A 12,376-nucleotide genomic window follows, 5' to 3' on the forward strand; every position below is an offset into this window, starting at 1 on the left:
TGCACTCGGACAAATCAATATATTTATTGGATCAAGCAGCACTAAAACGCCCTTTCTCAGACAAGTAACGGGAAGTATTTCTTCCATATTGGGGATATTGTGAGTATATATAGAGCAATCAAAATGGCGATGAGTTAGATTGAGAAAAGCTGCAATTCAGCTGAAAAGCATCTAATTTCAGAGCTGTGCGATACATCAAACAAGTGGATTTTTCTGTGCTGCTTGATTCAATAAAAATATGGATTTCTTCCAGTTTCCAAGTGCAGGCTCTCATTTACTTTTGAGAGGTTTGTTGCCATTTTAAAGGCGCTAGCGGTAACGTCTCACCTTGCACCACCTGCATTCAGGTCCAGGTTCTGCAACTGTCTTGGAGGATGTAAAAAGGTCGGCGTGCCCCCCAAATGGAGTAAGACTGGAGTGGGGTGAGGGCTGAGACAGGGGTGAAGGTCTGGTGCTAGGAGTTGTTGGAGTCCCTTTGCAGGGACCTGCCCTTGCGTTATGCCTCATTCTACGCTCATGGAATTGTTTGGGTGTTAGGAGCAAAGCACTGCGTAGGTAGTGGTCAAGGGGTGGGGACTTAATACTGAATCATACTTGGGCGGATCAGACTACATGGAATGTTGGCCACAACTAGTGCTGCCTACCTGCATGTGAATTGATTATTACCGAGCACAAGGATAATCAGGAACATGAGTAATGTGATAATATAAAAAACATTGTTTAAAAATCATTGCTGAATACTGGGGGAATTGTTGCTTGTAGCAGGTCTGGGCAGTATGGGCTTATTTGGATCTGCCATTTTGCCTGTCTCAATATTTAGATTTATGATGTGTTTTCCTCTGCAGAAAACTTATTTTAGGTGAATGGATGTAAATTGAACTTTTATAATGCTATGAGCTGTGCGGTTTATGAAACAAAGATGTATTTATCTATATAGAAATACATATATGCAGCATTCTATACTGTTTGAGTTGCTACCACACACATAAAATGTTTGTGTACACTGGATTATATGGTTGTTAGCTGCAGACAAGTGACGAGGAAGTATTTATTCCATATCATGGATATTGCGAGTATATATTGAGCAATCAAAATGCAGATGAGTTCGATTGAGAAAGGCTGTGATTCAGCTGCAATGCGTCCAATTTCAGAGCTGCTTTATATACCAAATGAGTTGATTTTTCTGTGCCACCTTCTCCAAAAAATATGTGGATGTCTTCCGGTCTCCGAGTGCAGGCTCTCATTTACTTTTGAGAGGTTTGTTGGTATATGTATACCTTTTCACTTTCAGGCTTAGAGTGGCACATAAATTATGCAACAAAAAAAGGCAGAAAACTTTGGGTAGTTTTCAAGTTTAGGTGGAGAACAGCTCCTGTATAGAGAACCCTACAACAGCAGTGACACTCTGAATCTGCTTACCTCAAATGTCTGTTTTTCCTGAAAAGTTTTAAACATAGGATTTACATAGTACCATTCATTCAGAGCTAGATAGGGCCAAACTCTTTTGCCATTTCTACAGCAAAGTCTTTAAGCATAGGGTTAGACAAAAGCGTGTTACCACTCTAAACACAATATTACAGCTTTGGATTGGTAAAATACTATCCAAGCCAACCTGTAATGAATAAAAGCTACACCTGACACGTGTTTTGCTATAATTATAGCTTTTCATAAAGGTTTAACTTTGTCCAGACACAAGGGAACATCCAGTATAAGTCAAAACAATCAATCAATCAATCAATCAATCATAGGCATTTATACCGCGCACTACTCACCCGGAGGGTCTCAAGGCGCTAGGGGGGGAGGGGGGGTTCCGCTACTGCTCGAACAGCCAGGTCTTGAGCTTCTTCCTGAAGGAGAGGTGGTCTTGGGTCAAGCGTAGGTCGGTCGGGAGGGAGTTCCAGGTCTTGGCGGCCAGGTGGGAGAAGGACCTTCCTCCTGTTGTCGCTCTTCGGATGCGGGGGACGGCGGCGAGGGCGTGACTGGTCGAGCGGAGATGGCGTTTGGGAGCGTAGAAGTTGAGGCGGCTGTTGAGGTAAGTCGGGCCTTGGTTGTGCAGGGCTTTGTGTGCGTGGGTGAGGAGCCGGAAGGTGATTCTCTTGTTGATCGGGAGCCAGTGCAGGTCTCTCAGGTGTCTGGAGATGTGGCTTCGTCTGGGGACGTCGAGGATGAGTCTCGCCGAGGCGTTCTGGATACGCTGGAGTCTCTTCTGGAGCTTGGCGGTGGTTCCGGCGTAGAAGGCGCTGCCGTAGTCCAGACGGCTGGTGACGAGGGCCTGGGTGACCGTCTTCCTGGTCTCGGTGGGGATCCACCGGAAGATCTTACGTAGCATGCGCAGGATGTTGAAACAGGACGAGGAGACGGCGTTGACTTGTCTGGTCATGGAGAGGGAGGAGTCCAGGATGAAGCCTAGGTTGCGTGTGTGGTCTGTCGGTTTGGGTGCGTTGCCCAGGGCGGGGGGCCACCAGGAGTCGTCCCAGGCGGAGGGTGAGGAGCCCAGGATGAGGACTTCCGTCTTGTCTGTGTTCAGTTTCAGGCGGCTGGTCGTCATCCACTCTGCCACGTCTTTCATCCCTTCATGTAGGTTGGCTCTGGCAGCGGCGGGGTCGTTGGTCAGGGAGAGGATCAGCTGGGTGTCATCGGCGTAGGAGATGATGTTCAGGTTGTGTTGGCGTGCGATGGCCGCAAGGGGGCTCATGAAGACATTGAAGAGGGTGGGGCTGAGCGAGGAGCCCTGAGGGATGCCGCAGATGACTTCCGTGGCTTCTGATCTGAACGGGGGGAGGCGGACTCTCTGTGTCCTTCCGGCGAGGAAGGAGATGATCCATTCCAGTGCCTTCTCCTCGATTCCGACGTTGCCGAGGCGCTGTACTAGGGTGCGGTGGCAGACAGTGTCGAATGCCGCTGAGAGGTCCAGGAGGATGAGGGCCGCTGTTTCTCCGTTGTCCAGCAGGGTTCGGATGTCGTCAGTGGCAGCGATGAGGGCGGTCTCGGTGCTGTGGTTGGCCCGGAAGCCTGACTGAGATGGGTCGAGGGATCCAGTCGTCTCGAGGAAGGCTGCCAGTTGCTTGTTGACGGTCTTCTCGATGACTTTGGCTGGAAACGGGAGGAGCGAGATGGGGCGGTAGCTCTTGAGTTCGGTGGGGTCCGCCGTTGGTTTCTTTAGTAGAGCGCTGAGTTCGGCGTGCTTCCAGCTCTCAGGGAAGGTAGCGGTGTCGAAGGAGGTGTTGATGATGTCCCGCAGGTGGGGTGCGATGACAGCGTCGGCCTTGTTGAAGACGTGGTGGGGGCAGGGGTCGGTTGGAGATCCGGAGTGGATGGAGTTCATCGTGCTGATGGTGTCTTCGAGGTTGATCGGTGTCCAGGCGTTGAGGGTGGTGGTGGGGGGCGTTGGTGTGGTCGTGGGGAGCGTTGTTTGTGTGTTGAAGCTGTTGTGTATGTCAGCGATCTTGTTGTGGAAGTAGGAGGCGAGGGAGTTGCAGAGGTCTTGCGATGGGGTGATGTCGTTGGTTCCGGCGTTGGGGTTGGAGAGCTCTCTCACGATGTTGAAGAGTTCCTTGCTGTTGTGTGCGTTGTTGTCCAGCCGGTCCTTGAATGCTGTTTTCTTGGTGGCGTGGATCAGTTGGTGGTGCTTTCGGGTGGCGAGCTTGAGGGTCGTCATGTTGTCCGGTGTAGGGTCTTTTCTCCAGGCTTTCTCGAGGGCACGGCAGTTCTTCTTGGAGCTCTTGAGTTCGTCGGTGAACCACGGGGCCTTCTTGCTTCCGGGTCTGCTGGGCGGGGTCCTCAGAGGGGCGAGTTCGTCCGCGCAGGTGCAGATCCATTTCGTGAGGTTGTCGGCGGCTTGGCTGGGGTTCGCTGAGCTGGCGGGAGGGTGCTGGTTTAGGGATGCGGCGAGTTGGTCGGCTGTGATCTTGTTCCAGCTTCTTCGTGCAGCCTGTTGCTGGTGGTGGTGGACCGTGGTCCTTCTGAAGGTGAAGTGGATGCAGCTGTGGTCCGTCCAGTGGAGTCCAGTGGCGTGGCTGAAGGCGATGTCTTTGCTGGACGAGAAGACGGCGTCGAGTGTGTGTCCGGCGAGGTGGGTGGGGGTGGTCACCAGCTGCTTGAGTCCGAGGGTGGCGAGGTTGTCAAGCAGGGTGGTGGTGTTGCGGTCGTTGTTGTTCTCCAGGTGGAAGTTGATGTCCCCGAGGAGGATGTAGTCAGCGGAGGGGAGGGCGTGCGGGCTGATGAAGTCAGCGATGTCTTCGCTGAATTGAGTGCTTGGTCCCGGGGGTCGGTAGATCAGGGTGCCCCTGAGGGTGGTCTTGGGGTCGGTGTGGATCTGGAAGTGCAGGTGTTCGGCGGTTGTCAGGGTGTCGTCGGTGTTGGTCGAGATGCGGATGCTGTTCCTGTGGATGATGGCGATGCCTCCTCCAGTCTGCTTGTCGCGGTCTCTCCTGATGATCTTGTAGCCCTCTGGGATGGCGATGGCGATGTCGGGCGCTGAGGAGTCGTTCATCCAGGTTTCCGTGAGGAAGGCAACGTCAGGAGCTGTGGTGTCGAGGAGGTTCCAAAGTTGGACGGCGTGTCTGTGGACGGAGCGGATGTTGAGCAGGATGCACTTCAGGTGGTTGCTGCTGGTGTTTGGTTTGGTGGATGCTGGTGCCGTGCAGGTCCGGATGCAGGAGAACTTGCAGGACTGGCAGGTGAAGGGTCCGTGGGTGCGTCTCGGGGTGGCTCGGTAGCATCCAGGGGTTCGGCCGGCGTTGAGTGCGTTGAGGGTGGCGTCGTCGTACGTCCGGCGGGTGGGCTGGGGTCTGCGCGGGCCAGGGGTCCTGGCGCTGGGCGCGGTCCGGGCGCGGACGGGCGTAGACGGGCTTACCTTTGGCGCACCTTCGGAGCTTAATCGGTGCTCCCGCTGCGCGCGTCCGCTGCGCGGTCGCTCTGGGGGCGTCATAAGAGGGGATCCGGTAGGGAGGGTCTGCGGGGAGGCGGGGAGCGCGGGAACCAATCGGCGGCCGGGGGGGCGGGGTCTCGTGGGACCCGGCGGGAAGCCTGGGGGCTCGGCGGCGGCCCTGTGGCGGCTGGGGCGTCGCTGGGTGGTCCTGTGGCGGCTGGGGCGTCGCTGGTTCCGAGGCTCAGGCAGGTAAGGAGGAGCAGGCGGGAGGTGTGGGGGTGACCAGGCCGAGGGCACAGTGGTCACAAAACAATACCCTTTTATGATTTAAAGTGTCACATGAACTATGCAAAAAAAAGCAGAGAACTCTGATTAATTCCCAAGATTAGGTGGAGAGCAGCTCCTGTATAGAACACCCTACAACACCAGCGACACTCTGAATCTGCTCAACTCAAACCTCTGTTTTCCAGCATAGTTTTTTAAGCACGGGATGAGAATAGTGCCATCCATGCAGAACTAGAAAAGGACAAAATATTTTGCCATTTCTACAGCAGTCTTTAAGCATAGTATAAGCACAGTGCCGTCCATGCGGAGCTGAAAAATGACAAAAGCCGTTTACCCCTCCAGGCACAGAATTACAGCTTTGAATTGGTAAAATACCATCCAAGCCAACCTGGAATGAATAAAAGCAACCCCTAACACTTGTTTCTCTATGATTATAGCTCTTAAGAGGGGTATAGTTTTGTCCAGACACAAGGGAGCACCCACTGTAATTCAAAACCACTCCCCGCCTACACTTGGGTACCATCCAGAGTTCTCTGTTGAAAAAATAAATATATATATATATATATACATATATATATATATATATATATACGTAAACCAGCTCACCAAACTGAGTTGTAACTTCAAATTCTCCTCGTTCACCAGCAAGCGGTACAATTCAGAAATCTTGAAAGTCTCTTTATTACATTGTTTTGTTATTTCAACAAGCAAAGTTCATTGTGTAGTCAAACTATAGCCTACGCGTGTCGGCTGAAGCCTTCCAAAGAGCCATATATATAGCCTACTGAAAAAACAAAGTTTAAAGGGACGTTCTAGTTGGGTGCAAATGTCACTTAAAACAAACTGTTTAAATTAACAAAACCACTGAAATTCACTGATTATAGTTATCTCAAGTAACTATAAGTCATGCTGTAAATCAACTGATGCATCAAGTGGGGGCTGAGAAAGAGAGAGAGGTCCCAAATTCGTTTTCCCCATGCACTTTTCCATAGGAAAATTAGACACAGCTACAGCCAAAACTGCTGAACGGAATTGCACCAAATTTGTCCGAAAGGTAGATGTTGATCCAGAAAGCGTGCTTTTTGTGATTTGGTGTAAATCTGCTCTGAAGTTTTTGGAAAATAAAGACTGAAACTGTGTGTATATTACACCCACCGGAGGTGAATTTCTTTGTTTTGTTGTTTATGTTTAAAATGTTATGTTGCAACCAACCTTGTCAACAAACTATAAAGTCACTTTAACCTTTGTTTTTGTCACTGGATGGACAAACAGATAGAGACAGACAGACAGACAGACAGACAGACAGACAGACAGACAGACAGACAGACAGACAGACAGATAGATAGATAGATAGATAGATAGATAGATAGATAGATAGATAGATAGATAGATAGATAGATAGATAGATAGATAGATAGATAGATAGATAGATAGATAGATAGATAGATAGATAGGTAGATAGCTAGATAGATACCAGAAATGGAGTTTCTCTGGGGTTAAAGAGAGGCCTGGTCATGAAGGCTACCAGAGACACTGGTATATGACATAGAACTAGACCCATTGTGATGCTGCAACATCACATAGAATCAGACAAACCACAGACTGAAAGGACTCAAGCTGCAGCCCTCAGCAGAAGATCTTGAGGGCAGAGGGTGAGGATTGGAAATGAAAGTGAAAGAGGAATTGAGAGAAGGAGTACATTTGTGGGGGAGAACATGAGAAAAAGCTGGTATTTTTTATCAAAGAGCTATGGAAAAATGTGTCTTCCTTCAAAAAGGGCGGGTTAACAAGTATGCCCAGTGAAGCCCTATAACCGTGTCCTCCACTACCGCCTTCCATTACAGACAGCTCCCTTCTTTGGCCTGGTTGACTTGAGACTAATGTCTGGAAATATTTAGACAGTATCATGGCTTGGGCCACATCCCCAGAATCTGCCCCAATGTTTGCTGGCTCTTGGCCTTTCAGCGGATGGCAGCTGAAAGCTCAGAGATCATATTGCATAGAGCAAATGAGTCCTCTTGAAGTGAATAGTGAGCAGGTGACACACATAAAACATCTGCAGTACGTGGGTCATCTGATTATAGCCAGGTGTGGGAGTGATTGATATAGCTGACATTTGTCTCCCGAAGACAAAGAGAGGACAGAAATAAAAAATATTTCTATTTTTTTAGCTTTTTGATACACTTGCTTGAAAGTACTTCAGGGACTGGTCCTCTTAGCGCCATGGACCTCACAGTGATGTATTTGTGGGACGTTCTCAACGTTTACCAACACTGAGGGGACCGGTCCTGTCTGCACAGTGTGGGTTAAACATACACACGTTCACACACACACACTCACTTAGGCTATCACACACACAACTGGCGTCCCACCTCCTCATGGTCAGATCCCTCTTTACTTCTACCATTTTCCCATTTTGCCCAGCCACCTCATTTTGGGGCACCTCCTTGGTGGCAGGTCTGCTACTAAAGCAGTGTGACTGAGAGAAGCAAGGTGCTGGTTTTCTATGGGATAGATGTGTCAGGCTAGATAGTGAACCTTGATAGTGGGTTCTAGTGCCAAGACTATGTGTCTGTGTATTGATAAGGAGATATCCTGATGAGGTGTAAGGAAACAGACCATCGGAACTATGAGAAGCCAGGATAAGACAATGGAGACTACAGGTATTGAGGGGGAAACATTGGGGGAAGGGGGTTAATATGTACATTATGTACTGGTGAATGGGAAAGTATTATACCACAACACCAAGGTTGAAGGGACATGTGGGGGTTGCGTGAAAGCCTACTATGACTATGAGTATCCTCTGAGCAGTTTGTGAAGGACTGTTAAGGTTATATAAGTAGGCTGTTGTGAACAGTATGAGTGCCAGTTTGAGGCTTTGTGAGTGCCTGTTGAAGGATTTCTGGATAGCTTTTGTGAACCATGCAAGTGGGTGACTGAAAGCTATATAAGGGTTGTTTAATGGTTTGAGTGGGATTTAGGGCTATTTGATGGTCTCATAAATGTTATCTGTGGGCCTCTTGTAAGATCTGTGTAATACGTCCTTTCAACACCATTCTTTTTGTAGATGACAAGGGAAAGGACTCACTGCGAGCTGGCAAGCTGAACTTGGTGGACTTAGCTGGTAGCGAAAGGCAGTCTAAAACTGGTGCAACAGGAGAACGTTTGAAAGAGGCCACAAAAATAAACTTGTCCCTTTCTGCACTGGGCAATGTCATCTCTGCACTTGTGGACGGTAAATGTAAACACATTCCTTACCGGGATTCCAAACTTACCCGTCTGCTACAGGACTCACTTGGTGGCAACACCAAAACGCTCATGGTGGCCTGTTTGTCCCCTGCCGACAATAATTATGATGAGACTTTGAGCACGTTACGCTATGCCAACCGCGCCAAGAACATCAAGAACAAACCACGCATCAATGAGGACCCCAAAGACGCACTTTTGCGTGAATACCAGGAGGAGATCAAGAAGCTGAGAGAACTGTTAGCTAAACAGGTCACTGGAGTTAATTTAGAAGGTAAGTTTCTCCAAGCTTGTTAAATTTGTCTTTCAGTGTGCATTTCACTGATTAAATTTAGAGGAGCAAAAGCTTTGGAAAGATCATTTTATAAGAGCAAATGGCTCCAATGCACTCTTAATCATTTTAAATCATCTTCGAAGGTAGAAATGGTTGTGGGATTTTAAGATGTCCTACTTATGGCTTATCCTCAATTTGCTTAAAACATACCTCAAAACTTTCCTAATACCAGAGTCTTGGCTTTATTGACACTGCATCCTTGACGAGTCCACTTCTACTTATTGACTATTTCTTCCCCACTAACCCTAGCTCTTCTGCTGAGCCCTCTTTGCTCTTACCGTAGAGCCTTGTTAGGGAAAATCCCTAAGCCTTCTTACTGCATTCGCCTGGTCCATATTAGCTCAAAGGTTTGTCCCCCACTTTTGCAAATGCCCAAGCAGCGCCATCACAACTTCCTGGGTTACCATATTACAGCTCATTGGGTTTCCCTCTCATAAACTCCCTGATTAATCAGTGACCATTGAACTCAACCGGCACATCCTTGGGTTGTGTGTCAAAAACCTCTGTGTGAGTCAATCTTACAAATCTCTGAATTAGTATATCACTTTAGGCTTACACATTATAGTGAACATAGTTCCCGCCAATTTGGCCATGCACCACTTAACATTAGCATATATTACATGAGAAGTCTTGAAAGGCGTCCAATACAGCTCAAACATGCAATAAATGTTTGGATATTAAGTCTTTCAAAACATTCACTACCATTAGCTACTACGCATAAACATTTGTAAGGCACTGATCATCTGTACCAATCTAGTACATGCAATGCCATATAAATGGCAGACTGTTTGCTGTACAAGTGCTAATTACCAATAACAATATGATGAAATTCTGACTTAAAATACAAATCAATGCTACAGTTGGGCTGCTAGAATACCATGCCCTGTGTGCTACTACATTACAATTGTGGAGGCATTACTAAGTTCAAGAAGTTTTCAGTCTGCATATTCCTTAGAATCTTGATATTTTTTTGAGGATAGCTTATTTTTTGGGGATGACTGATTCTTTTGGACGGACCGAGGCAGTTATCTCATTTAATACATTCCTGTGAACCGCATCATATAGCAACATGCTAAAGTATCTCAAGAATAATTTTGACCAGCTGTCTAAATGTGAAAAACCAGGAAACTATGTGTAATTTTACCACTATTCTACACCCTCCCGCCATCCCCAGAGAGGGCTAAAATTATAATATTGGAAAACGTCTATAGGTTGATATGTTTTCCGCCTAAAATGTCTGTCTAAAAGCCACAGAATCATCGACTGATTGTCATTTAAAATTTCTAACCTGCTAAATCCTAGAAAACTTTAGAAATGAGTTAAGCTTCAAATTCATAATTAGTGTGTCAGTGTACTCAAGTGTGAATTGCAAGAGCCAAGGGGAAGGTAGGCCGCCAAGAAATTTAAGATATTTCTTTATTCATCCTGCAGATATTTAGATGAACATCTTTGAAAGTCTTTAATATGTCTTTAAAAGTCGAACAGTACCATCCAAACCACATCATTTATTGAAATATCTTATAAACACACACACACACACATACACACACAGAATATATATGTGTGTGTGTGTATATATATATATATATATATATATATATATATATATATACACACACACACACACTACCATGTGTCCTTAGATTTAAAGGAAAAAATATTTACACATACATAGATGTAGACATGGACTTAGCCTGTCGAACATTCTGTTGATGCTGTGTTTGAGAGGAGCCTAAAGTGCCTAATCAGTCGGAGAAAGGGTCCACCTCTGATGCCGGCTTGTACTTAGGGCGGCATCCATACATCTGAAATGTATTGGGCCCTCCTACAGAAACATGTTTTTCAGCATTTTAGAGAGAAGAGTTGTAATATAGTAGTTGACAAGTGATCTTGATATGTTTTGGAGTAAATGGCTAATCAGAGAAAAGAAGAACTTGTGAGGATCAAGTGCCATTTCCAGTTTTCTTACTTTTGGAGCTCACATGGCAGGAGGCCATAGTTTTGTAGGTTAGAAGGAGAGATCCATTAGTTAAAATATATTGCCTGTGAGTACTTTCAATTGAGATTTTTACTCCCTAATCTGTTATGCTTCCTGTGGGTTTGCAAAGCTGATGAACTATCATAGAATCTTTTTAGTGGGGTTGGCCAGTCACCATTAAGTCAGAAGTAGAGGTTAATCACCAGTGCCAAACTGGAATTTAACCTCATACATTTTTCAAAGACATCTAAAGTTTTAATTTAGGCTTTTATAAATGCTGAAGAAACGATTGAGAATCCTGCGGCACTGCAATTCGATTTCTTATGGGGGTGATATGAAACCATTGAGCTTTACTTGAGGCAAATAATGTAAATAATAAAGGTGTATCCAGATTAGGCAATACCTCTGACACTGTTCATATTTCAGCCTTTTGAATAAGAACTTAAGGTCTGTATCCAAATTAAACCTTATTTTACTTTAATAACTGCTTAGAATGAATGTCACGATCTAAACAGAATGTATACAAACCTGAACTACAATGTGATCCGCTGCCTCCCTCAACTACGAAAGTCAAGATGGTGGTCTTTCTTTTAGCATAAGCTTAGATGAGAGTACCAAAGCACAGAAAACTGGGAATACAAGAAAAAACAAGGGAAGGTGTGGTAGAAGAGACACCAGAGCTGGAAGGCTGCAGATATGCTAAAGCAATGGAAGACACAGTTTACAATAGCCTAATGCTTCAAAACATTGTTTATACATAATTTTTGTCACTTACCATTCAATCAATCAATAATTCTGTATTCAGTTAGTAAGAACCTTAAAAGAAAGAGAAAGCCGGTCAAATACATAGCGCCATCTACAGTGAATAGTCATGTAAAAATACGCAAAAACGCATCGAGTGAACTAAAAATAAAAACCAGCAAAAGCAGCAAATCGAACATCTAAATGTACATTTATCAAATTAAAAAGAAATCACATCTCTAAAAATACGACTTAAATATACAGGAAGGGTGATAAAAACAAATATATTTGTGCACTACTGCCAGGCAAATGAGGACAGATGGAAGCATATGTAGATAGAACATGGCAGATCTTCACTGTCCAATCTTGACTGATCTCAGGATGGGTTTCAAAAACGCTTTTTGGGGGAGGCTATACAATTTGCAAAAGAGCATACAGTGCAGAGTAGAATTGGGCAATTTGTATTCACAAGGACAGAGAAGAAGCTTTCTCTTGATAAAACCCTGCTCGGATGACAACCAAGAGGTATACAGAATTAAGCCAAAAACATGTAAGGAAGTATCTGTGCTGTGAATTAACAACCCATCTGAGATATGGTTCCATTGCAAGAGTTGTCATTAAAGGTAAATATGCCCTTAACATGTCCTAGGGTTGTGTTCTGTGACGCTGTTGTACAAGAAAACAAGCCTTAACAACAGTTTTGCAGGACATAGGCATGCTTTCCGGGTTGCTATACTATTCCGGTATGCCCAAATTTCACAATAAAAAGATTGGATCTGGAGCCTTTCACATAACGTCTTCAAATGAAACAATGAAGCCTAGAGTCTGGTTTGTTAACATAACCAACTCAAGCCTGCTGTATTCCGCATAAGCATTCCCACATCACAAATATCTGTCTACAGTCATGAAATTACTGTTGGCA

The 12,376-nt window shown here is 45.8% G+C and overlaps 1 protein-coding gene across 7 annotated transcripts in view; it reads left to right on the forward strand.

Moving 5' to 3' along the window:
* The window catches only part of KIF17 (kinesin family member 17), a 542,173-nt gene that overhangs the window by 230,506 nt on the left and 299,291 nt on the right, over window positions 1-12,376 (forward strand). For all 7 annotated transcript variants that reach the window (XM_078642580.1, XM_078642577.1, XM_078642579.1 and 4 more), the window contains exon 5: window positions 8,223-8,675. In XM_078642580.1, the coding sequence (XP_078498706.1) occupies window positions 8,223-8,675 (453 nt within the window). The remainder of the gene's footprint in view (window positions 1-8,222; window positions 8,676-12,376) is intronic.

This window comes from Lissotriton helveticus, chromosome 5_1 (assembly GCF_964261635.1).
Source record: "Lissotriton helveticus chromosome 5_1, aLisHel1.1, whole genome shotgun sequence".
Classification (NCBI taxonomy): domain Eukaryota; kingdom Metazoa; phylum Chordata; class Amphibia; order Caudata; family Salamandridae; genus Lissotriton; species Lissotriton helveticus.